Genomic DNA, 24,814 nt, shown 5'->3' on the forward strand with positions numbered 1-24,814 from the left:
GCACAGGTGAATGAGGCAAGTGTTGTATAACATCAGTCCATTTAACATCTTATGTATGGACTGGTGTCGCCTCTTCACTGCTCAGACTGTAACTGGTGTACCAGTCAGTGCATATACTGGTACACGGCTGTGTACAGCTCCACTGTTCATGAAAATAAAACTAACAATGTCACTAATATGTGCCATCCTAGAGCAGCTGTACTACCTGTGCAGCCTGAGGGACTTGCAGGTATCGTCTGTCTTTTTATTATTATTATTTCGTTTAGACTGGTGAAGTTAAAGAAAGCGACTGTGCAGCAGCAACTGGACGCCAGGTGTCCCCAGTCTCCCATTTTTCGCAGCAAGGGGAATCCTGCTGGAAAGAAGGGCTGACTGGAGTGTGTGAAGAAGTGCGTCCGCATGAGTTGTTTTCACACACACACGCCACTTTCGGGTACTTTTCAAACTGAAACTACTTTTAATCCATTTTTAAACTCCTCCGGGTTTCCTTCAGCCGCAGTAATGCAGACGTAAAGTCAGAGTGTGTGTAGGCATGTAGGAATGGATGAAGACAGTTGCAATTAGGAAAGCAGGGTGGCGACAGGTAGCCAAAGATAAGGGAAGAAAACGGGACTACACCTTTACCGCATTACTCGCCGCTTCCATCGGTGGAAGTTCCGCACAGCAGCCGCCTTTCTTCTCGGGTCTGCCCGCTTCTCCTGAACTCTCCAGCGGATTCCTCTTAGGTGTTTACTCCGGCACAATCATGTCTGAGGAAACAACGGATTTCCCTAACGAACTGTTCGGTAAGGTTACGATAGCGGGGATTCGTGTTTACGCCAGCTGACCGACGCGTGCGCTGCGCTGTTATTGCCCTCAAAATAAAATAAAAAGTTCGGAGTTCGTCGAACTGTTTTGACGTGGCTCAGCTGGCTCAGACGTCTTTTAGCTGCAATGGTTTAAAGGGAACAGCGCCATGTAAAACTTAACGCATTGATCTGATAGCGGTGACGTTGTGTTTTTACTCGCTTTTGAAATCACTGCGAGTCACTTTGAGACTCTCAGAAGTTACATAGAAGTTGAAGTTTTCTAAATATACGAGTGTTTACTACAATTCTGGGCCAGTGTTTTGGAAAGAATAACGTGATTCAACTGAAGGCAACAAGCTCATATTAAAACACACTAACTTCAGTAAACAACAGCTACACTGTCCTGCTAGTACTGGATCACACTGATTGGGCCTTTTATTAACAGGTGAAATAATCTCTGGTTTTCATTTGTCCATTTCTGTAAAAATAAAAAAGTCATTTTCATGCCCTGGGGCTTTGGCTGGCTACCTGAGAGTCTCTCCTCTGCTGCCACTTCCTTATCTGAAGTGGGGGAGAGGGGTGTGTCTGTGAAATTCCTTTGGATTGTGGGATATTATCAACACAGACTGCCTGGATGACTGAGTGTCAAAAAAGAAGTGTAAATCACTGCATTTAGCTGGAGAGAGTAGCCTGAACTGAAATAAAACACCTTGCTGATACAGCCAGACAGCTGCAGGTCCATGTGTTTGACCTACATTGACTTCTGCAGGCTGATGTTGGACTGAAGCCACCTGCAACCTATTTTAGAACCAGTGTCTTACTTACTGACAGTTTTAGAGACAGCGGTGGGCCGTGAGGGTGGAGAGGCCGATTAAGGAAAAGCTTGAAAAACCATGAGGTCTTTCTATTTATTAGCTCACCATTAGCAGACTCAGATACTGCGTGATGAAGCTGACTCACTACCCCGTGCTCTCTGTTACGGTGTCTGCAGACCAGTCTCACACTGTATATCTGCGCTGACCGATGAATGGGGCTTTTTGTAGGCAGCCCTGCTGTTGGTTTTAACAGGACGGGCTGACCTGATGCTGCTCATCGTCAGTAATTTAAAACTAGGAGGGGAAAAAAGCTTATCGGCAGCGCTCGTTAGGCCTGACCTTTGTGTGCACAGAGACTGAACTAATGAAAAGTGAGGAGGATCAGATGCTGGGTGATTACATGCCAAAAGCTGTGTGAGAAAGTTCAGCAAGTATACGGACACCCATTCATTTCTTGTCTAATTTTTAAGCAGTCAATTTTACAAATAAATAACTAGAACCCATATGAAAGTAGACAGAGTCCATCTAATACCCCAAAATGCCAGTAGCTCAGCATTTCAGAGCCACATTTATCCCTCAAAAGTTGGTAGAGATTAAAAGCATTGCTGTCAAAGAGAGACTGCCAGACTTTTATTTAAGAAGTGGCCAAAAATACACCAAAAAGTATCAGGTTAGGCAGCTTTGTCTTTATATTCAGGTGTTGTTATACTCCCATTCCCACAGGTTATTTTAAAGAGCTGTACTAGGACATGTTACAGTACAAGTCCTGTTAAAGTGGCAACAAGTCAGCTTGTGGAATCTCTTCACTGCTAGATATTCTATAATCAGCTGGCATTATTGCAAACCAGAAGGGTTTAGGAGCCACAAAGGTCATGTAAAGTTACAGAGCGAGGTCGCTGAGGTGCATAGAGCATAAACGTCACCAGGACTCTGCTGACTCATCAGCATTAACATCAGCACAAAAACTGTGCACCGGGAGCTTCGTGGCATGAGCTTCTACAGCCCAGCCTCCTGTAGGCGTGACGTGCAGAGCCAGCACCCGTGTCCATAGCTTCGATGTCTCTAAATGTGAGCTTGTGCTGTCTTATAACTTCTGGCTGTGTAAAGAAGTCACAACCAACAGTTCAGGTTCAAAGCAGGAACTGTGATTTAAGTCAAAGACAAAACGAGTCTCGAGCCTCTCAAATCATAAATGAGAATCTGGAAGAATTAATTGTATAAAGGATGAAGCCGTCTGCACAGCATTTAATGGACTTTCAGAAAATAGTAAAGACTGAATTTCTGCCAGTGTGAAGTGTAACTGGAGAGTGAGAGCAGACGTTTGTTTAGATTCGGCATGTCGCAGGTTGTTACTCTACACTAATTAGTCTGCTGGGAAGTGGAACGTGTTTTTTATAGGAGCGGGTTGGACATGTGTTTCCGATCAGCCTCCACGCTGCTTCATGCTCTAATGTTTTGATCCTCCTCATGACCTCATTGTGTGTCTGGGTGGAGGACAGCATGAAGGCGGACCCGTGCTTTTTGACTTATTAAGACTCCTGCACACAGCACAGCGCCGCTCGTTTCTCCTCGTCTCACCCTTGTCTTTTACCCGATGCTTCCCTCTCTGCGTTCCAGCTTCTTCACCCTCGTTCTTTCTTCGTGTCCCTGGACTTCCACACCAATACTAAAACAACATACAGACTTTACGGGTAAACCATTAACAAACCACTACTGGTTCCATCAGGGAGATCAGATGTGGTACATGCTGTGAGCAAATAAGATGTAAGGCAGTCACACTCGGTAAAACAGCACTGAGAGGGAATAACTAAGGAGTAAAATAAATATTTCTGGTGAAAAGCAAGTCCTTCGAGTTCTTGTATGTTCTGATTACAGGAAGCTCCAAGTTATAATGGATGTGGAAAAGCTTTGACTGGATTTTTCTCCACAGAAGTGCCACCAACCAACGTGCACTGCACATAAATGAAAGGAACCGTTTTTGATCAGCATTAGGTCAGTCAAACTTCTCGGAGAGCGATCTGCTCAGTTAAATAGCAGAGGAGGTTGTTAATGAAATGAACAACTGGTGCACTAGAGGGGCAACGATGAGACATCCCCAAACACGTTCATATTATCACAGCTGGATGCCACTGACGTTTTTCCCTACTTATTTTTTCAGACTGTTTTTCCTGTAGTGTTGCATTTGGTTAGAGTCAGTGTCACTACAGGTAGCATGAGCCGATACCTGGACCCTACAATGTTGCACGGGTAGTCCTGATGCACCGTCCTGAAGGTTTGTCTCAGCACAGTCTCAAGAGCCTGGAGGAAATTCCAGGAGACATGCAGTTACTCCAGAGAGCTGAACAAGGCTGTAGAAGACCCTTAGTCCATCAGGAGGACTTATGAGTGAGCTTGCAGGAACAGTCTGAGCACTGCCAGAGCTACAAAATGACCTCCATCAGGCTACTGGTGTGAATGTTTCTCACCAAACAATCAGAAACAGGCTTCACCAGGGTGGCCTGAGGGCCTATTGGGGACCCTATGCTCACTATCTGGCACCATAGAGCGCAGTTGGCATTTAGAATACAAGACCAGAATTGGCAGGTCCACCAGTGGTGCCCTGTGCTTCTCACAGGGACACATAGCCCTTTTCAGGCTAGCCAACAGCAGCCTGATTGCCTTCAGGTACTGGGATGTCAGACCCTACACTGGCACACTGGGTCCTGGGTTCCTCCTGGTCCTCGACAGTGCCCGGCCTCATGTGTATGCAGACAGGAACTGCTGACTGGCTTAAATCCATCCTTTCTCAGCACAAACCTCTAGAATCCATCTTGTAATGCTAGTCTAAATTCTAGAAGGCAGTCTTACGTACGTATTAGTGACCTCTTTGAGCCGGCCATACAAAATATCATTTGGTGTGATTTGTCCTTCTTTTGGTGCGCATGGCCCGCCCGTCTCCTTCGATGCTGACAAAGCAAGAGATTGATGCTCAGGGAACCGTCCTGCTCCAGCACAGCTGCGTTGGCGACCTCGTCGTTCAGTATTCATAATAGGAAGCAAAGGTGAAAGCTTTCTATGTGATTCCTTTATGTAGACATAGTTGTTTAACAGAGAGCTTCATTTCTAACGTTTCTATTCTCGCTCTTTGTACTGTGGAGAAACTCGATGTTCATCATGAACATCATGCAGCTTCTTAAACAAATGAAATCATTTGCATGATAATCTGGAAGTGATTCCAGTTCAGTGAAGGATGAGTTTCTCGTAAAGAAACGGACACTCTGCATTTACACTCAGCCTGTCGACACTAAACCCTCGTAAATAAAAACACGTTCTAAGTGATTGATTCTTTTTTCTGCGTGCATAAAAAAATGATAGCTACAGGCTGTGAAATGTTTGGTGTTGTGTTCGCGGTGCAGCCTTCCATCACTCATGTTTCCCTCTGCAGCTCATTAACTTTTGTCTGCTCTCTCCTGTAGAGAGACAACAAGATGCAGGTTGACACATAATTTGTGTTTTAGTGATTGCAAACCACAACTCAGTTTGCAGCATAAAGACGTTTTTTTTTTTTTTAAACATTTATTTATTGGTTTTAAACAGTTTTACATGGTGCACCGTGAGCTAAAGAAAAAATAAAAAAACACTAAATAAGCAAACTAAGAACCCCTTTTTAAAAACACTATAATGATCTGGTTAGAAACACATAACTACTTGGGAGAAATGTTACAACTGTCTCGGTTTACTCTGACATTTGGAAATAACAGCTTTCCTCCTGGTAGGGCGGATGCAGGTTTTAAATTTTGGTTCGATCAAGGTATAAGAAAAGTGTCTGATATATTTAGGAATAATACTCATGTCTTTTGAACAACTTGGAAGTACTTTTTCTATTCCTGTCAAACATTTTTTAAAATTTCTTCAATTAAGAAATTTTATCTTAACCACACAAGGTGACAGCTTAGAAATCTCCACCTCCTCCTCTCTAGAGAGCACAGTAAAGCATCTAAACGGGCGAGGCCGAGTTTCTGCATTGTACAAATTATTTATGGAAAATTCCAAAGAATCAACACAGTCTGTTTTAGAGGCTTGGAGGAAGGATTTGCAAATGAACATATCTGATGATGAGTGGTATAAATCACGCTCCTTGGCCCAGAGTCAGACAATTAATGTGCAATCTCGACTACTTCAATATAAATGGTTAACAAGACAATATATTTCACTGTATATGGGAGTGTCCACATGTGAAAATCTTTTGGGAAAAGGTAATAAATCTGTTGAGTCAAATTATTGGTGATGTGATCCATGTGGACTTAACAGCCTGAAACTCTAACTTGATTTGTGTATCTGTCCTTCCCTTTTGTTATGGTTTGCTTTGTTTTTGTTTCTATTGTTATGTTGTTTCTGTTGTTGTTGTGGTTTTGTTTTTATTTATTTATTTTTACTTTATACGTTTTTTTTTCTTTTAATTATTTCTTTATGTTTTAAGACCATCTCAGAACACAATTCTTCATTAGTAAACGAGACGTGTTAATCTGACCTGAAAGCATCTGCAGGCCACCAAATCTCCCATCCTCCTATTGTTGTGTAACCTGTGATCCCTCCAGCTGTTCTGGTGTCAATTGTCGTGAGTTTTTGTGTGTTTGTAGAGAGTGTGCGGGAGGCAGTGGGGCGCAGGGTGAAGCTGACCCTGAGGCAGAAAGTCCAGCTGGAGGTCAAAGGTGACAAGGTGGAAAACAGAGTGCTGGTAAGTGACAGCTGTTTAGTGCTTTTTACTGTAACCATGTGTACTCACAGTTGTTGTTAAACTTTTGTTTTTGTGCCCTTTTTGGCATCAGGAATGTTATATGTGATGGGTGGGAAGCAGGAAGTGTCACTGCTCTTAACCCTGGAAAACACAGTAAGCTGAGTGTGTGTGTGGGCATGTTGCTGGAGCGGGAAGGTGATGAAGCAGGAAGTGCAGGCTGACGGTTTATCGCCACACGCAGCAGTTTGTATGTCTGTAGGAATTCATCTTCTTCTCGTCTCAATGCTTACTCAGTATTTATTTGAATAGGCAAAATACAAAAGGGTGCTCTCAAATACTCCAGATGTCGTGCGAGGAGCGCTGCACAGGCAGTGTTTTTGTGGTCATTTTGGTTTTTTAGTTGCCTCGACGCGACTGTAGATTAGCAGCAGCCGGTGACTGATGAAGACCAGCGAGGAAGGATCGGTGCCATTTTTTTGAATGTTTGAGTGTTTATATATCACAACAGAACAACCCGCACCTTTAAAATGAAACTTCTATCAGCAGTCTGATATTGTGAGGTTTTCTCGTCAGCTCGTGTGCGGTTGTTAAATATTTTGTTTGCAGCAGCAGCAGCTCGTCCGCCGGGAGCTGCTGCTGCTCTGAGTCACGTTGGGAGTGCTTCCTTGTTTGGGTTCAGTTTCTCTGCAGCTCTACGATCTTTAAAAAGTGTAAAAACTGATGCACAGCTTTTCCCCTGTTTTCAAACTGAGCAGCCATTCTGAAACTTTTGTTTTGATTGGCGATGTCGGAGCAAACAAAAGAAGGAATGTTGCTTAAGTTGCTTAATTGCAGGGTGGACGTTGTGAAATGGGCCTCATGGTCGAAGTTGAAGAGGGGCTGGTAGAGCTTGATATCAGAGCTCTGTGGTGCTGCTGTTTCATGCCAGGCTGGAAAGCACCTCCTTATGGACACGGCTTCGTGAGTGGCGACATTGTCGTGCAGAAACAGGAAAGGAAATACCTCAAACGTTAGGCACCAAGTTGAAAGCAAAATATCGTTATGATGAACTTTGTTTTGATTGAACAAGCTGTGCTAAGATGACGGGCTGATATTTACAGTTTAACCACTCAGGGGGTTTTTTACCTGCAAGCCTCATTTGTACGAGCGCCGTTTTCCTTTTCTTTGTGTTCTTTTGTGTAGGAATCATGGAAGAATTTCCACACATACTGGGGAAGTCCTGAAATGAGGAAGTGGTGCAGAAATGAGGACTGATTGTTGGAACTTTTTGTTTGGTGATGTTGCTGCAAATATGATGCAGCAAAAGTAAAACTCTTATGAACTGTTGGAAGACGCAGCGCAGGGATAGGTGGGTGTTACCGGGCTATCTGGTTTCACCTAACTGCAGGTTTGTGTGAGTGTGGGAATAAGAACAGACAAATGAGTATCACCACTTCTGCTTAAAGCTCGTCCGCTCAGCTCAGGAAGTGCCTTCAAGCTCAGTTCATTTTTTTACGTCTTTAACACACTTGTGTTTTCCTTTGGCCACATACCACGGCTCTGCAGCTCCTGTCAGGACTTGACTGAAGCAACCCACTCACAGCCACAGGGTGTTGGGACACACACATTCCACAGCTGTATATCAGCAGTTCTACCCTATAGCTATAACTTCTTGAAATGAGCCAGCGTGCTCAGTGTTTCGCGATAAAGCGTCCTGCTGGGTTTCTTTTCATTTGTGGAAATTAAAGTAAAAAACACGTTTTTCTCCTGAACTCCAACCCAGTGAACATGAATGTGTGTCTGCGTCCTGCATGTCAACACCAGGAATGAGTTTGTTTGTGAAGATGTGGGTCTGTAGTTTACCTTTGTGAAACCACTACAGCTGAGCGTTCACACTGTCGATGTCTTTTGCACCCACTTCAATCGTCACTGACTCCAAACTATGAAGGAAACGTGTCTGAGCTGACACACAAAAGCTACAGATTATAATTTTATCTATTTGTAATATTTGGGTCTCAGGACTGAGTGCTGGTGACCATCTAAATGTGCCCTCCATATCCACACGACACCAGTTTGTGTGCAGATTATTTTATTTGTTACAACTAAAAATTGATCATTTCATCTCAATTAATAGATTTTTTCAAATATTTTTTGTGCCTTTCGCACAAAAGGCAGCGTTTGAACATGAATATCTTAAAGACTGTTAAAGATAAAAGCTCAGGATGAACCTGCAGGCTTCGACAGCACTTTGATGCACTCTGGTTCAGACGCTTTGCATCTGATTTCTCTTCCCTAGTCTGCTTACGTGGACTTACTCACCTGCTCACTGCAGCTCGTCTGCAGAACGACCTGAAACAGGCCCGCCCCTCGGTCCATCGTCTGAGACAGTCGTATCTTCTTGGCTCGCCTCAGATGTAACCTGGAGTGACCTCACTAAACTGTAGGCGCCACAGCTGGCTCGGCCTCCTGTGGCGTACAGCTCGCTTTCACTGCCCCACTTTGTTTCCTATAAAATCGTTGCAGTGAAAGTGTGATTACAAGGACCATTTACATCCCCACCATTTCACACCATAATTCATCAAACATCTCAAAAATAAGTCGCTAATTTTGTCTGTAGGAGTCTGGCTAAGGCCGAGCGAGCAGCCATAATGCGCACTTGCTCCCCGCCAGGATTGAGGTTCAACACGTGGTGAAAGATAATGTGTATTATTATCCCACTGGGCTAAAAACCTCTCCAGAAGCCGGCGCTGCTGCCAGCTTCTCTGCGAGGGAGAATACACAAAGCTGTTGGGACCAAAGGCCCAGAGGGACTGCTGCTCACGTTTAGACTGAAAATGACTAAATTTCCTTTATTCTATTTATTTAGTTTTTCATGTGTAACATCGTCAACGCCACAATTACAGTTTCTAAATTGCTCTTCCAACCGCAGGGAGTCCATTTGAATTCTTTTTCATTTTTTCTTCTTGTTGTTATTATGATTGTTATTATTATTATTATTGATGCATGAAAACCCTTTTTTGCCTGTTTTATTTAAGGGTGATTTCTTGTTGGGCGCTGATTGTACTCCATGACAGACAGCTGGAAACTCAGTGGCCAAGCTGTTCTTTGGGTGGATGCGTACACTGTAGTGCAGATGAGTCCACGTGGTCGCTAAAGCAGGCGGGCGCACAGATGTCCTCGCTGTCCACAGTCAGACCCCAGGATTTAGGTTGAACAGTTGCTGGCTGTGCGGTAGATGACTGTAGAGCGTGTAGAATAACCGTATGGATGTGTGGTTAAATGTGTAGTCCAAAGCACTGAGCGTTCATTCATTTAAAAAGAAAAGTCTTCCACATGTTTTCATTCATGTCAGAAAGCAAAAACTCAGTTTCTTCATCCTCATCTGTTGACCGTTGTCTGTCTTTGTCCTCAGGCTTTGGCTTCACATCGAGCCTTTCTGCTCACAGCACGAGTCCCCTCTAAGGTTAGTGACCCCGTTCATCTCACACTTTTTATTTCAATCTTTGTCTTTGTGTTTTGTGCTAAGTCGCAGTCTTTGACACGCTGAATGTCAGCCCGTTGGATCGGCCACTGTCACAGAGAGCGTTTTGACTGGAGGGCAGCCTCGCCCCGAGCGTGACTACAGACTGTATTAATCTGTATTTCATCACAAAGTACAGCTATGTTTGTTATTAGTCAGACATTATCTCCAAACACACCTTTGTTTTTGGGCACTTGGCTGTGTGTTAACAGGATGTGTTTAACTATTATACTCTGGGGTGTTTTGATCACATGATTTGCCGGGCTTCCATGTTTGCTAATTATCCTCCTTTTCATCCCGGACAGCTCCAGCACAGGTTAACATTCAGAAAAGTCCCCTGCATAAACACTATGGTTCCCTGATAAAACACATTACCTTTCATGCATGTGCTCATGATTTTTATTGGTCATATTGAACGTTACAAACCCACATTTTTTCTTGATTTCTCCGTATGTCTGAATTGTCGCGTCTCTTCTCCCCGTTCGCTCGCTGTTTCCTGCATGTGCCTCTCTACACAGTTGAGCAGGTCTCAGCACCATATGGAGACATTTGATAGTTTTACCCACAATGCAGCTGTGAGAAATCAGCCTGTGGGAAAGAAAAACAGTGACAGGAAGAAAAGTTCAACCTAGAGGGCGAGAGGCAGGAACGGAGAGGAAAAACATTCTGGAAAGAGCAGAAAAGTAAAGATTTAACTATTTTCTTGAACTCTTCAGACTGAGAAAGATACGAAGGATCGTGAAATGTTTACGCTGCTTTATTTTTAGGCTGCCTGGGCACGATACGGAAGAGCAAACGTGACGTAAAACTAAGGAAAACCCCCCGTACTCTATCCCAAAACCCATTTTCAGCTGAATCCTGAATCTTTGTGTTTCCTCGTTTTAAGTTTAATAAACTGTTTTTAGAACTTCCGGCTCATCACAGTTCTGTATAATTAAAAAAGAGAAGTAGGTCTGTGGTTAAACACAGTTTCCACGATGCTTCCTTTTTGGTAGCATCTATTTTCATTGCTCCCTGGTGACTCTCGAGGGTTTTTTTTTTTCTTTTTTGGGGGCTTCTTAGCAATGAGTGTGTGAACCAGGCCAGACAGAGACATAAAGTCTGATTCAAAGTGAAACTGAGTCCTGGGACTTTGCTCAAACTAAAACTAAATGGCTGTTTGGCTCCAGAATGTCAAACACAGAATCGTGACCCCAGAAACGATGTATATGTTGGAAATATGGCACATAATCATGGAAATCTCAGTCATATACGGCGTATAGAGGAAGATCTAAGACGAACACAGATGAACAGATCCCTGCTAATCAGTGCAAACTGACAAAGTAATAAAGTAATCACATTTTCCTCGCGTCTCGGTAATGTCACCATATTATTTGTCAGATAATTTCATTAATGCAAACACCAGCACCGTTAACGAGAAGCATTAATTCATCAGCACTTTTGTTTACATGTGTTTTTTATAAGAAATCAGAACAAAATAACTGAATAGACTGATTAAGTTTGTCTCTGTATTTTTGTTTAAGAGGATTTCATTGCTACCACAGTACAAACACAGTGGAGAGGTCCACTTTAGTGCCTCGGTGGAGCTTTGAGCCTCAGCTGTATCCCAGCTGATGAGCTGCTGTGAAGTCGGACAGTCTGCGAGGATGGACTCGCCTCTGGAGCCAGCTTTAAGGGGGCGTCAGAGGAAGTGTTCTGGCTCTGTGGTTTTCGATCTATGTTGCCAGTTGACGTTAATAGTTGCGTCATCACTGTTGTTTTATTTAAGGTTGTTTTACGTTGTGCAATCGTTGCTGTCGGAGATTCCCTTATGACGGGATAATTGTTTTGTCTAAGCAAATGTTGTCTTTGATTATCAAATGACTGAAATAAGACTTTGTAGTTCAATGAGTTTAAAGCAGGCACTTTGTTAGACGAGCGACTTTATTGGAAGCCACAGTAGAGGCCCCGTGTTTAAAATGAGTAAATTATGACTGAAGTTACGTATCACGCCTGTAAAAATCAGAGCAGAGTTTAACTTATTTGAAGTTTCTTTAATCAAAGTTTGGACCTGTGGAGGACCGACTGTGCTTTTGTTTGTCCGGGTTAATCCGGTTACCCGACTGAACAGAGCTCCTCAGATCAAAGTTGTCGGTCTTTTCGTGACACATTTAAAACCCTCCTTGTTTTAAAAACACGTTATGATGATGAGTTGCGATGTTCAGAAACATGAGTGAACCTTACAGGCTGCAACGTGTTTCAGCTCCGCCAGCTGACCCCTGATCTGTTGTTCCACAGTGGGCCAGCGGTTTTTCTAACTGTGTAGGAAGAGAGTGGAACAGAGGGCGGTTTGTTCCTCGGTGTGTACTGTCCCAGCCCAGAGAGGCAGCGGGGAGGGGGGGGGAGACAATGGAGGAATTTAACAGCTGGTGAGGAGGGCAGGGAGGGGGCACGGCTCGCCCTCTCGCTCTGCTTTTCGCTTCGTTTCTTATTGATTTCTTCTACTCGGGCAAAGTCCAAACCGTCCTCTCTTCCACCCTCCTCCCCCTCTCGCTCTGCATCGCGCCTCTTCATCGTCTGTCAGCTCTCCGGTCACTCCATCTCTTTCGCTTTCTTTTTCCGCCTCCCCCCTTCGCCCCCACCATCGTTGTTGTGCTTCTCCCTCTTTTCCTCAGTCACACTTGTTCTTTTTGGCAGCGACCGCACATTATTTTTACTCTCTCTCTGGATTCAAAGGGAAGCGAGTGTGAGGCTCTGCTCCAGACATTTGTTCTGCAGACTATTTGTAGCCTGTGTTTTTTACATTCCTGTAGTCTCGCTGATTTTACTTCTTCTTGCTCCTCTCTTCAGGGTTTGTTCAGTAGCAATAATAACCCGCCTCGTATCGGCACTGCACACTCTGTCCATCATGGAAAAGCATTTAAGAAATTCCTCACTGGAGAATTGTTGATAGTGTAAATGAAATATAGTCCAGATGATTGGGAAAGCCTCCTTGAACGTTCTTGCGGCACAGCGAACTGTCTCTGTTGCTCAACCACGAAACAAGTCGGCGCTTGAGAAGTTATTCTCAGTCCATCTAAAAACAGATACGCACTCATCAAGGTAACACTTGTTCTGCTCCATGACTGAAAGTATGTGGACCCTCAACATTTCAGCCACGTGTGATAGTTTAACGATGATGTTTCATTCTTTCCACCAGATGTTGCCTCGCTTGGCTCACATCAGCATTGCTAACAGTGAAGTTGGCTGATAAGATCTGCCTCGCAGTCGGCCTTCGGTCCTAAATGTGAAGGTCAGGTTCAAACAATGAGCACAAGTGGTGTTCTTAGAGCGGTAGAGATGTGCACCTCTGGCTGCCGTCATGTCCACATCCACGAGAGTGAGCCTCTCATCACCAGTCGTTGCACGCCTCCTGTTTCCTGGTGCAGTTCAGGAGAAAGAAAATAGTTTTCTGTCTGAATTTTTTAGGTAATAATAATACGTTTTATTTATAGGCGCCTTTCAGACCCTCGAGGTCACCTTACAATAACACGAGAACAATAGCAGCAATAAAATATGATAAACATGGCAAAATAAGATTTAGACATAAGGTAAAAAAACAAAACACAAGCATAAAAGTATATAGGTCACGATTTCTGGAAAGAAACTTTGCTGCTGAGTTTTTCAGTATGTTTCGATGCTTTGAGGCGAGTGCAAGGATCCCTGCAACAAATATGCAAAGGAAAAAACTGGGCAGCTCAAACCAAACCTCTCCCTGTACATCCTGTTACCTTCACATCTGCCCAGTTCAGTTGTTCAGACATACAGCTGTTGGCTCAAAAATGTAGATCAAATGTTGTGTGTGCGTGTGTGTGTGTGCGTGCGTGTGTGTGTGTGTGTGTGCTCTCCTTCATAGACTTCAGCTTGTCCAGAATGCTGCGGCTCGCCTCCTGACTGGCACTAGAAAGCATGCCTCTATCACCCCAGTTCTTATTGAGTTGCATTGGTTACCCATAAAATATTGCATTGAATTTAAAATATTGTTGCTCACCTTTAAAATTATAAATAATTTAGCCCCTCGTTATCTTGTCGATCTTCTTAGTCTAGATGTCCCTGGACGAGCCCTCGGGTTTTCAGCCCAATTACTCCTCCAGCCTAGATCTAGACTTAAATCTAGGGGTGACCGTGCTTTTGCCCTGGTTGCACCGAATCTGTGGAACAACCTTCCTATCGCTATCTGTGCGTCAGACTCCATTTTATCTTTTAAATCCCGTTTAAAAACTCATTTATTCAACATAGCTTTTCCATCTCGTTAGCATCCCTGTTTTATATTTGGTTCAATTTCTTATTTATGTACTTTATCTTTTAGCTATATCTGTTCTTAGTAACTTTGTTCTTATATCCCCTTTTATTGCTGTATAATTGTGCCCTTAACCTGATGACATATGTGGTACTTTGTTAATAGTCTTTTATTTAATCATATCTTAATTTTCCTGTTTTTATTGTAAAGCACTTTGGGTTACCGCTGGTCTTTTAAACGTGCTATACAAATAAAGTTGTATTGTATTGTGTGTGTCCGTGTGTGCAGCACCTGAAATCCCTTCATCCAGCTAATGGCAGCTTGTGTTTTGACTGTGTGTGAGGGGTAAACGTTTCCTGGGAAGAGCCCGAGTTTCTCATGCTGAAGGAGGAGTGACTGTAATCACTTCGCTTTGTTTTCCGTTGTAAATGTTCACATTGTGGGAAGAAAAAGCTCCTTTGTGATTGATGAAAAGTAGAAAAACACTTCTGGCTGTTTTTTCTCAGCCTGCTGCCCTTTCAGTGGCTCTTTGATCAGATGTGGAAATACAAGATTACGTTGACGGCGTCTCTTCTGAACCCTTTCAGGTTGAACAGTCCTTCAGCTATCTGGAAATCCAGGGAATCCAAAGCAACAAGCCCACACAGGTACAAACAACATTATTGAGCTTTTTATTCATTACATCGCAGCACACATGACAACATCTGGACTACATGCACATGTGTCTCATGTAAAACATTGACAGCTTTTCCTCATGAAGCTAAAGCAGGTTTGACTCGTGTCGAGAACTCTGACGCTGTCCTCTTGTCCACTGTGTGTCCTTCTGCATCATGTTGGTCTTTTAAGCTGGAGAAGTGAAAAAGGCCTCCAGCTCTGCATTAACTCACTCACCTGAATCAGCCTCCTCAGGCTTTCAGGGGAAAACCAATCATCATCATCACGGGGTGTCTGCGTTTCTTCACATCCGTGTTTCCTTCATGTCCGATTCCTTTGTGTGTGTCGCCCCCTGCAGCTGGTGTTGGAGCATGAGCACGGCTCGTGGAGCCTCCGGCTGGGCTCTGCAGAGGAAGTGGACAAGGTGATCGCTCACATCGGCAGCTGTCTGCACCGGATCTGCCCGGCAGGCGTACCGGTGTAGGTACCACACAGCCAGCAGCCGCTGGCACTGTTAGGCTGATAACACAGAACCACAACCTGACAGAGGGTTGGAAAGACCCTTTAAGTGTGAAATAAAGTTTTCAGTGTTCAGTTTATTCAGTAAAGTTTAGAATGATGATGAACAATTAGTTTCCATGTGATACTTAAAACAGGAAAAAGCTAATTTAACAGGAGAAGCATCTTTAACAGCACGGCACCTTTAAGGGTTTGACATCTGTTGGAGGTCATTGTGTTTGCTGGAGGGACGCATTTGTGGATGCAGAGGAATTAAAATATAAGTATGAAACAAATCTTCAGGAGACTTTTCTGGACTCTGCTAGAGTGTCGTTCCTGTAATCGGCTGCACGGTGCACGTTTGAAGCAGTCTGATGCTTTCAGATCACTGTCATGACTGATAAACGTGTCGGCCTCATTATTCGTCTCTTTGACCATGTTTAATCTGAACGTGTGTGAGAATCAAGAGCCTGAGCAGGTCCAAATTGTGCAGATCTTAAGTTTAAGGTCATCTTCTTATGCACCTCTGAAGCATTTTTAGCACGGCTGTTAGTTTTAGATCCCACAGTGGATCTTTGCAGTGTGTGCAAATCCTCTACAGCAATCCTTCAACGTGGTTTCATTTTCAGGATGTTACAGAAAGTCTCTGTGATGATGGTCGCATCCATGGTGACCACTTCATGTTCACAGTAATTCAGCAGTTCATAGAAATCAGACGTTTGTGGCCTTTGCACCCAGATGAAACCAAATGTATGTTTTCAGTCTAGTTGACTGCTAAACAAATCTCGTCATTAGTTATGAAAATGTGAGTTTAGTCCTCGTTTCTTTTTATTAGCTAATAAAGTCGAGCTTGTCTTTTTTCTTGTTTCCTGTCTTTAGTTTCAGTTGTTGCTTTGGGAGTTTTGTGAAGCTTTTGAAATGATTTTTAAGAAGTGTGGAAATGAATATGAAATGATCCTGTTTTGTTGTCCTGCTTTCTCCTCTTTTGTCCCTTCCTCTCTCTGTAAGGAAGGAAGATGATGAGGAAGTTAAACTTGAATCCCCCGGACAGGCTGGCAGCCCTGCAGGCCATCTGGGACGAGCAGGCGTCAGCTGACCTGGGACCGTGCGGTACATCATCATCACTCACTTCCCAGTTACACCAATTCACATGTTTAAAGTGTCTGTGCTTATTCGCTGCTGTCATGTGATTCTTTGCAGGCGGCTTCTCCCATCAGTACTGGTGTGTGTGTGATTACCTCCGCCAGCCGTACAGAGAGGAAGTCCAGTGGGTCGGTGCTGCTCGCTGGAATCATTACTCTTTTTAATCTGATGAACTTTGTTTCCTCTCTTTCGTCTGTAGTCATCAGCTTCTTTTCTTATCTGCCGCTTTCTGTTTTTCACTGATACCTTTTCCATCTTTTTTTCTTCGCCTGCTTCTCTCCAGATGTTTTTACTGTGATGTCACAGCCATGTTGAAGCAATAACTCAGATTCTTGTCACATCTGCTGGAGCTGCGTGTTTCTGCTCTTTTTTTAAGTTTGTGGTTTCTTTCCTCTCAGCCTCACGTCTTTTCTTGTTGTCACCAGGATGTGGACACCATCTATCTCACTCAGGACACCAAAGAGCTCAACCTGCAGGACTTTGTTCATCTGGACAACAAGTACTGAAACCACTCAACACCTCATTATGTATCGAGAGTGACTTTGAATATGGGGGGACCAGTTTGATCTTCATTTTTTATGTGCAGTATCAACGCATTTAATTACAGATTCAGCTGTTTTGTTGTTGACGCTTCAAAAGGACTCTTGGCATCACATTTTTCATTGTGCTGGGTGAATGAGGTGTAAACTTTCAGGTCAACGTCAGCAGCAGTGTTTGATGTCCTTTTTTCTGTGTCACTGTGTGGAATAAGTGAAGGTAATGAAGGCACATTTTTGTCCTTTCAGGGATTTGATTCCAATCATTACAGTTCTGGAGTACAACCAGTGGTTCACTAAGCTCTCCACCAAAGACTACAAACTGGTAACATCCTGCACAAATCCCGCTTTACCTGTGACATAAAACATCCACACATGGCCTCCTGTGTTTTTATCATAATGTTAAAAATCCTTCGCTATATAATAAAAATTCTTTATTTATTTTTATGTGACTGGGATTCAGTTTAAGACCCGAGTCTGTTTTGTCTGTTTCAGCCGACAGATGTGTGCGACCAGATTTTGAGAGTGGTGGCTCGATCGAGCCGGCTGGAGGAGCTGGTGCTGGACAATGCTGGGCTCAAAAGGTCAGAGGTCAAATAAGAGAGCCAGGCACATGTGATTTGTGCTCATTTTCCGTTCTTCCATATTCTCCACATTTGTCAGTAAAGAATAAAAAGAGACCCCGACTGACCGATCTGCATTGTTGTTGCTCGTGTTGAGACTCTGTTAACAAAATCTTGCTAAGCCTGCTCGCTCTTCTTCTCCTGCAGTGATTTTGCTCAGAAACTGGCCGGCGCTTTGGCACACAACCCCGCCTCCACACTTCAAACACTCAATCTGAGCAACAACTCGCTGGAGGACAAAGGTTAAAAAATGTGTACACACACAGACACACACACACTACAGGCCGTGACGTATCAGCACGCCCTTAAACATCCCAGGAATACAAAAGAGGCGATGTTCTCGTAGAGCATTACTTCATTTGTTATTGTCCCGGATGAGAACTGGCATTAATTTCACTTCTCATTATGTTTAATTTTTTTTCATCTGTTAAACATTTGTTCAGAGTTCTGTTAGCAGTCTCCCTACGGGGCTTCCAGCTGCAGTCAGGCGCCCTCTGGTGGTCATTTCTTTAGCACTTTAAAGTCTAACGCACAGGTGTCGAACTCCAGGCCTCGAGGGCCGGTGTCCTGCAGGTTTTAGATGTGTCCTTGATGCAACACAGCTGATTCAAATGACTAAATTACCTCCTCAACATGTCTTGACGTTCTCCAGAGGCCTGGTAATGAACTGATCATTTGATTCAGGTGTGTTGACCCAGGGTTAGATCTAAAACCTGCAGGGCACCGGCCCTCGAGGCCTGGAGTTGGACATCCCTGGTCTAACGACTTCAAATACTGATGTTTGTTTCCTGCAGGTGTTGCAGCTCTGAGCGCTCAGTTTGCCAAACTGCCCATGGGTCTAAAGCACGTGAACCTCTCCAGGACTTCCATGTCTCCTAAAGGTGAACAAACACAGGGACACTGAGAAGACGTCCTATTTTGTGAATTCTTACCTTTTTTTTTTTTTTTTTAAGTGCGCGTTGTTGTCATCATTTTCAGGCGTAAACAGCCTCTGTCAGGCTCTCTGCGCCAACCCGATTGTGGCCTCCACCCTCACACACCTCGATCTGTCGGGAAACTCCCTCCGAGGGGACGACCTCCTGGTATGCAGTCATCCTCGCCACCGCATCTCGTATCAAACGCCAGGCTGGGCAACACTCGAGCTACAGTCACAGTTTGTGTTTTTTGTCTTCACAGAACCTTCACAGCTTCCTGAGTCACTCAAACGTCCTGGAAACCCTCGATCTGTCCAATAGCGACTGCTGTCTGGAGCAGGTCGGAACAACTTTAAAACTAAAAAGTCGGGCTCTGTGGTTCCATCGCGTTCTGATTATGTTTTTCTTCATCGTTTGTTATTGTGCTTAGGTGTGTTCGTCCCTGCTCAGAGGATCTTTGAAGCACCTTTCTGTCCTCAACATGTCAAAAACAGTCTTTTCTCACAGGTCAGATGTTAATAATGATGCACCTTAGTGTGATGTCTCTGCAGATATCCAATCTGATCACAAATGATGCATTCATTTCTCTTTTGATTTCTCCTTCAGCAAATCTTATCCAACAGTTGTTTTGTCACTTGACATTTATCGATGTGTTGATGCACGTGTCCTCACAGGAAGTGTAAAGATATCCCTCCGTCCTTTAAGCAGTTCTTCAGCTCTGCTCAGGCTCTGACGTCCGTCAGTCTGTCAGGAACCAAGCTGCCTCTGGAGGCTCTGAAGTAAGACTGTGATTTAAACGACACATATTCTGTACACGTTTCACATGAAAGCAAATTCGTCTCTGAAGCGGTTTGATGCTGAAGTAAGTGCTTCAGTCGCTTTGGTCATGTTTGAGCGTAACAGGTCTCCTGTTAGTGTTTTCAGTATAACGTTTAGCTGATTTCTGGAAACCTCAGGGATGTGTTGCTGTTCACACAGAGACAGATGTTAATAAAAGGAAGGATAACCTGGAAAAAGTGACACTGATGTCTGTAAGTCACACTCGCTGATTCATTTGTGCCTCTGCAGATCTTTGCTGTTGGGACTCGGCTGCAACCCGAACCTCAGCGACGTGTCTCTGGACCTCAGCTGCTGTGAGGTAAGACTGCAGCACGCTGCGTGAGTGTGGAGACTACATGTTGTTGTGATTTGTTCTACACAGATAAAGTAAACTGGAAGTATTGGAAAAGTGTTTACAGCGACTGTCTTCTGCTCCAGCTGCGTTCTGGAGGCTCCCAGATCCTGGAGGGTTGTATTGCTGAGATTCCCAACATTACCAGTCTGGATATTTCTGACAATGGTGTGGAAATTTTACTTTTAGTATTAAAGCTGCTCCTGTACTTGCTTTGACTGTGATCTTGGTTCATTCATGTTTCCGTGCTGCCTCACGCAGGCCTGGATATGGATCTGACCACCCTGCTCGTGTGGCTGGCCAAGAACCGCTCCATCAGGCATCTTTCACTGGGCAAAAACTTTAACAACATCAAGACCAAGTGGGTGACAGACAAGCCACAAACATGGGTTTGCACTCTTTGTTTCACTGCGGCACAATTACTCACCTGGTAACGTTTCCTACAGGAATGTGGCTCAGGTCCTGGACAATCTGGTTCATATGATTCAAGAAGAGGAATCCGTAAGAAACTTTAAACACTAAATTCGTGTTTAAGGCTTTAAATTCATCCTGTTTTGATTTTAAACACTCAAAATGTGTCCGTTGCGTCCCCGTTTGCAGCCGCTGACCTCGCTGTCCCTGGCTGATTCCAAACTCAAGGCCGACCTCTCCATCGTCCTCAACGCTCTGGGCAGCAACACCTCTCTGACCAAACTGGACATCAGTGGAAACTCCATGGGAGACATGGGGGCTAAGATTCTGGCCAAAGCCCTGCAGATCAACACTAAGCTCAGGTGAGCTCAGGTGTTTCATCTTTAACTCGTGTTGTGGTGAACATCAAGAAGTTGAAGAGGATTTTAATGTCCTACAGCGATGAGCGTGGGAATCTCAAAAACATCCTGACAATCTTTTCATTTCTAAAAGTTTCTCATAGAGGATACTAAAAGAGTTATTTTCCTTTTTTGGCTGATTAGTTTTTATATTTGTTTTGTATCTGCAGGACGTTAGTGTGGGACAGGAACAACCTGAGCCCGCAGGGGCTGCAGGATGTCGCTGCCGCTTTGGAGAAGTGAGTGTCCAGGAAGGCACAGCTGCCAGCTTTAAAGCCCAGCCCCGGCTTTGGTGTTGTGTGAGTGAATCAAATGTGGTTTTTCCCCATCAGGAACTACACCATCCGTTTCATGCCTGTTCCCATCATGGATGCTGCTCAGGCGCTGAAGGCAAATCCAGAGAAGACGGAGGACGCCTTGTTCAAGGTTTTGGTTTTCTCTGTTTTGGTCGTGTAAAGATCATTTCTGTGTGATCTCACCGTGTGTTTCCTCGTGCAGATGGAGCAGTACCTGCTGAGGAACCACGAGACGCGTAAATACCTGCAGGAGCAGGCGTACAGACTGCAGCAGGGAATCGTCACCACCACCACACAGCAGGCAGGCGCAGCACAGATTTCTCTCTTGGTCTTTTGCAACAACTGTTGTGTGTTTAAGAAACAGATCTGTCAGAGAGGATGTATCTACAATAAAACCTCCCCCAGCACAGAGCGGCTGCAGAGGTGGTCAGGATCAAAGGAATGGCTTTGATCCTACTGCTTGAACTCAGACTTTACAAGTTTAAGAAACACAATGACACATTCAACAATTTGACTTAACAGTTTTATTGATTACAAAATACGCCATATCGGATTCATATCGGTATCGGCAGATATCCAAATTTATGATATCAGAATCGGTATCGTGCCATCTCTACTCTGTACTGACTTTTATTTAATTGTACAGATCAAAGGGACTTTAAATAATTAAAGTATTCAAAATATCGCGTGCAGTGTTGTCTGACCTTTGACCTCTGTGATGCAGATGATGGACATGATGTGTGTGAGGGTGCAGGATCATCTGAACTCTCTGAGGTTCACAGAGACCAGCGCCGTTCAGGAGGACATGAAGGTGGCCGAGAACCTCATGAGGGATGCCAGAAACTCCAAAACCGTAAGAACGTGCAGCTCACCTCAGATCCACCAACACTAACAGCACAGCCTGTGTGCGGCATGGAGACCGACCCAGATGCTCCTCACTCATATCCTTTACTTTTTATCGCAGCTGCTTCCCAACCTGTACCACCTGAAGAGTGCAGGCTCCACAGGTACGTGTGTCGGAGCTATTCAGGATAAACTGGAGTCGATGGCTGGAGAGGTAGCTGCAGTGATGGACGACCAGCTGCAGGTAAGAACGGCCATTTTTACCCCTGAAACGTGGCTCTAATCTCGGCTGTGTGACGGGAAAGCAAGTCGAGCCTTAAACTCTAACTCGCTCACCTCAGACGATGCTGAGGTCCATGGTGGAGGCTGCAGAGGCCCTGTGTCCTAATGTGATGAAGAAGAGCAGCCTTCGCCAGGAGCTGCTGAAGGCCGGTGCGGGGAGGATGACCATTCCTCGCAGCTTTGCCACCACCACGCTGCTGGAGCAGTCCGGGGTCGACATCATCAATAAGATCAGGTCTGAAATGCAAATGAGGTTCCTTAAAAACACTTAAAGAGCTTCTGATCCTCAGCACACACACTTTTTTAAAATTGTAAAATCTTTTAATACCTTTTGATCTTAATATCCTGGGCACATGTGTAACACGTGTCTTATGTCGCCCGTGTGTGACAGTGAAGTGAAACTCGCCGTTGCCTCGTTTCTCTCTGATCGTATCGTGGATGAGATCCTGGAGTCTCTGTCCAGATCACAGCACACTCTGGTTGGTGTCCTCTTCACCTTCACCTCCACCACCTTTCTTTTTCTCCTCGTCGAGGTCTTCCTGGTTATCCCTCGTTATCTTTCTCTGGCTGTTTTCAGGCTGACCATCTGATCAGAAAGGACCAACCTCTGGTGCATCACAAGCCCCATTTGGAGATGGAAGTCTTAGATGAGACAGTTCTGCAGCCAGAGAGCTACGACCAGGATCAGAACCAAGATCGGGGAAATGACCTGGACGATATGGACTCCATGGTAGGAAAACACTAGTATGAATGATGTGCTACGAATGTTTCAAAGTCATCAGTAACAGAGCACAAGCTTGCCACATGAAGCAGGATTTAAAGAAAACAGGTCTGTTAATCCGTTCAAAGTGATCTCCTTGGGCCCCGCCCCTCCCTGAGCCCCTCCCCCCGCCCCTCCCTGAGCCTGGTTCTGCTGGAGGTTTCTTCCTGTTAAAAGGGAGTTTTTCCTTCCCACTGTCACCAAAGTGCTTATTCACAGGGGGTCTTTTCTCTGTATCCATTATTTTAGGGTCTACCTTACAATATAAAGCACCTTGAAGCGACTGTTGTTGTGATTTGGAGCTTTATAAATAAAACTGAATTGAATTTCAAACATACAAACTTGAAGACAGAGGCAGGAGATCATTTTCTGCTCTGGGTCTAAACTTCTTACATCTACAACATGGAGGAGGAGAATTCACCTCGAAGAGTGAGACTTCCACAGATGTGTGTGAGTACAGCAGAGACCTGGGAGCGGTGTTAGCGCTGCGCTAGGAGGTCACCTTGATGGGTTAACAGCTAAGCCCAAATCTGCTGTGTTTGTTTTTATGGCTGTACTCGTGAGAGTTTCACGTATTTGTGTGACAATAAAAAAATAATGATTAACAAAAATACTTTGCTGTTTAGATGATACCCAAGTCCAAGAGGAAGAGCATTCTGGTCAGGATGCTGAGGCCCGTGTCTGTGGCGTTTGGTAAGTAACATGTTGAGTCAGGCGCCGGTGACCCTTTGAACCTGGAGGAGGTGGGAAATAAACAGTATGGAGACAGTCGGCAAGCATTTCATCCAGACGGGGAAAAGTGAACTAGATAAACAAATCTACTCATTACTGTTAGTCACTGATGAGACTGACGTCTAAGCATGTAGAAACTCTTCAAAATAAAATATAATACAGCTCCTTATAAGGCTTTAGACCAGGGGTGTCAAACATCAGGCTCGCGGACCAGAATCAGCCTGGCAGAAGTGAAGAAGGACACAGATTTGAACTGTATTTTCATAAGTTTACAATCTGTCTTCTAGTTGTTTCATGTCTTGTGTATCCAGTATCATGGGACAAAATATAACACAACATCTTAGTGTGAGGACCTGCTGCGGTGGTATTTGACTTGTTCGATCTTGACTTGTCTTTTTGAAATTCCCATGAGGCTTTGCTTCCTTCTGTCTTTGCCTGTCAGAGTTGGAGTTTGACCTCGACAAAGCTCTGGAAGAGGTACCTATCCACGTCGAGGACCCTCCTCTTCCTTCTCCTTCACAGCTGGACAGAACATCAGCGTACTACGAAGACCTCCCCCCTCCCCCGACTCCACAGGACGCAAAATCTGCCCCGCTGGCCGAGCTGCCGCCCATGGAGCACAAAACTCTGGAACATCACACCAAATTCCGGCCAAAACCCAAGAGGACGAAACCCGCTCGGCCACACGTAGGTCTCTAACATCCCCAAATCGACCCTGGGATGGATGTTTGGGATTTGTTTTGTGAGTCCTTTTAGTGTAAACTCATCATCAAATAATTGAGCTCTGTTTGTCTCTTTCAGCGGGAGGCCACGGGCGGCTCGGCGCCACAGGAAGCAGAGCCGAACAGCATCATGGGAAAGCTGGACGAGGGCTTGGATGACTTCTTCTCCAAGAAAGTCATTAAACTCGGCTTCAAGTGAGCATCGTGCCAAAACTGTTTTACATATTTTCACTCTTTAAGTAATCTTACTTTTAAAAGTAACTTATTACAATAGTAACAGTTCATTACGTTACCTGAAAACAGCAGTTTGCTAAAGTACAAATATGCACATCTTTGTATTTAGCTTGGCGACCGAGGCTCAGGGGGTTGGGAAGCTCATCTTGTAACCGGAAGGTTGCCGGTTCGATCCCCAGCTCTGTCTGCCTTGGTCGTTGTGTCCTTGAGCAAGACACTTCACCTACCGCCTACTGGTGATGGCCAGAGGGGCGTGATTTAGCAGCCTCGCTTCTGTCAGTCTGCCCCAGGGCAGCTGTGGCTACAACTGTAGCTGCCTCCACCAGTGTGTGAATGTGAGAGTGAATGAACAGTGGAATTGTAAAGCGCTTTGAGGGCCTCGAAAAGCGCTATATAAATGCAATCCATTATTATTATTATTGTTAGCCAGATGGTGTAAAGCCTACCGTGCATTTACCTTTGACTGTAGGCTAAATACAGGCTGGAGGACGTTTTGCGGATGTTAGAGACCTGCATGTGA

At 44.5% G+C, this 24,814-nt stretch overlaps 1 protein-coding gene across 3 annotated transcripts in view; it reads left to right on the forward strand.

The window, feature by feature from the left end:
• Positions 1 to 387: 387 nt before the first annotated feature.
• The window catches only part of LOC146548531 (F-actin-uncapping protein LRRC16A-like), a 30,881-nt gene continuing 6,454 nt past the window's right edge, over positions 388 to 24,814 (forward strand). For 2 of the 3 annotated variants that reach the window (XM_085261469.1, XM_085261471.1), the window contains exons 1-32: positions 388 to 785; positions 6,223 to 6,320; positions 9,712 to 9,762; positions 14,665 to 14,724; positions 15,090 to 15,211; positions 16,242 to 16,339; positions 16,430 to 16,500; positions 16,798 to 16,871; positions 17,158 to 17,233; positions 17,404 to 17,492; positions 17,679 to 17,773; positions 18,326 to 18,412; positions 18,510 to 18,613; positions 18,708 to 18,785; positions 18,876 to 18,952; positions 19,120 to 19,224; positions 19,514 to 19,583; positions 19,703 to 19,784; positions 19,878 to 19,977; positions 20,063 to 20,117; positions 20,217 to 20,389; positions 20,596 to 20,664; positions 20,758 to 20,851; positions 20,924 to 21,022; positions 21,446 to 21,574; positions 21,686 to 21,808; positions 21,906 to 22,081; positions 22,238 to 22,325; positions 22,424 to 22,576; positions 23,233 to 23,299; positions 23,781 to 24,025; positions 24,140 to 24,255. In XM_085261469.1, the coding sequence (XP_085117595.1) occupies positions 545 to 785; positions 6,223 to 6,320; positions 9,712 to 9,762; positions 14,665 to 14,724; positions 15,090 to 15,211; positions 16,242 to 16,339; positions 16,430 to 16,500; positions 16,798 to 16,871; positions 17,158 to 17,233; positions 17,404 to 17,492; positions 17,679 to 17,773; positions 18,326 to 18,412; positions 18,510 to 18,613; positions 18,708 to 18,785; positions 18,876 to 18,952; positions 19,120 to 19,224; positions 19,514 to 19,583; positions 19,703 to 19,784; positions 19,878 to 19,977; positions 20,063 to 20,117; positions 20,217 to 20,389; positions 20,596 to 20,664; positions 20,758 to 20,851; positions 20,924 to 21,022; positions 21,446 to 21,574; positions 21,686 to 21,808; positions 21,906 to 22,081; positions 22,238 to 22,325; positions 22,424 to 22,576; positions 23,233 to 23,299; positions 23,781 to 24,025; positions 24,140 to 24,255 (3,365 nt within the window). In that variant the 5' untranslated portion in view covers positions 388 to 544. Of the gene's footprint in view, positions 786 to 6,222; positions 6,321 to 9,711; positions 9,763 to 14,664; positions 14,725 to 15,089; positions 15,212 to 16,237; positions 16,340 to 16,429; positions 16,501 to 16,797; positions 16,872 to 17,157; positions 17,234 to 17,403; positions 17,493 to 17,678; positions 17,774 to 18,325; positions 18,413 to 18,509; positions 18,614 to 18,707; positions 18,786 to 18,875; positions 18,953 to 19,119; positions 19,225 to 19,513; positions 19,584 to 19,702; positions 19,785 to 19,877; positions 19,978 to 20,062; positions 20,118 to 20,216; positions 20,390 to 20,595; positions 20,665 to 20,757; positions 20,852 to 20,923; positions 21,023 to 21,445; positions 21,575 to 21,685; positions 21,809 to 21,905; positions 22,082 to 22,237; positions 22,326 to 22,423; positions 22,577 to 23,232; positions 23,300 to 23,780; positions 24,026 to 24,139; positions 24,256 to 24,814 lie in introns of those variants that run through there. The other variant, XM_085261472.1, reaches the window with a different exon arrangement.

The sequence above is a fragment of the Mchenga conophoros genome, linkage group LG22 (genome assembly GCF_057382185.1).
Source record: "Mchenga conophoros isolate Kocher_MC1m ecotype Shallow Benthic linkage group LG22, M_conophoros_male_GT1.1, whole genome shotgun sequence".
Classification (NCBI taxonomy): domain Eukaryota; kingdom Metazoa; phylum Chordata; class Actinopteri; order Cichliformes; family Cichlidae; genus Mchenga; species Mchenga conophoros.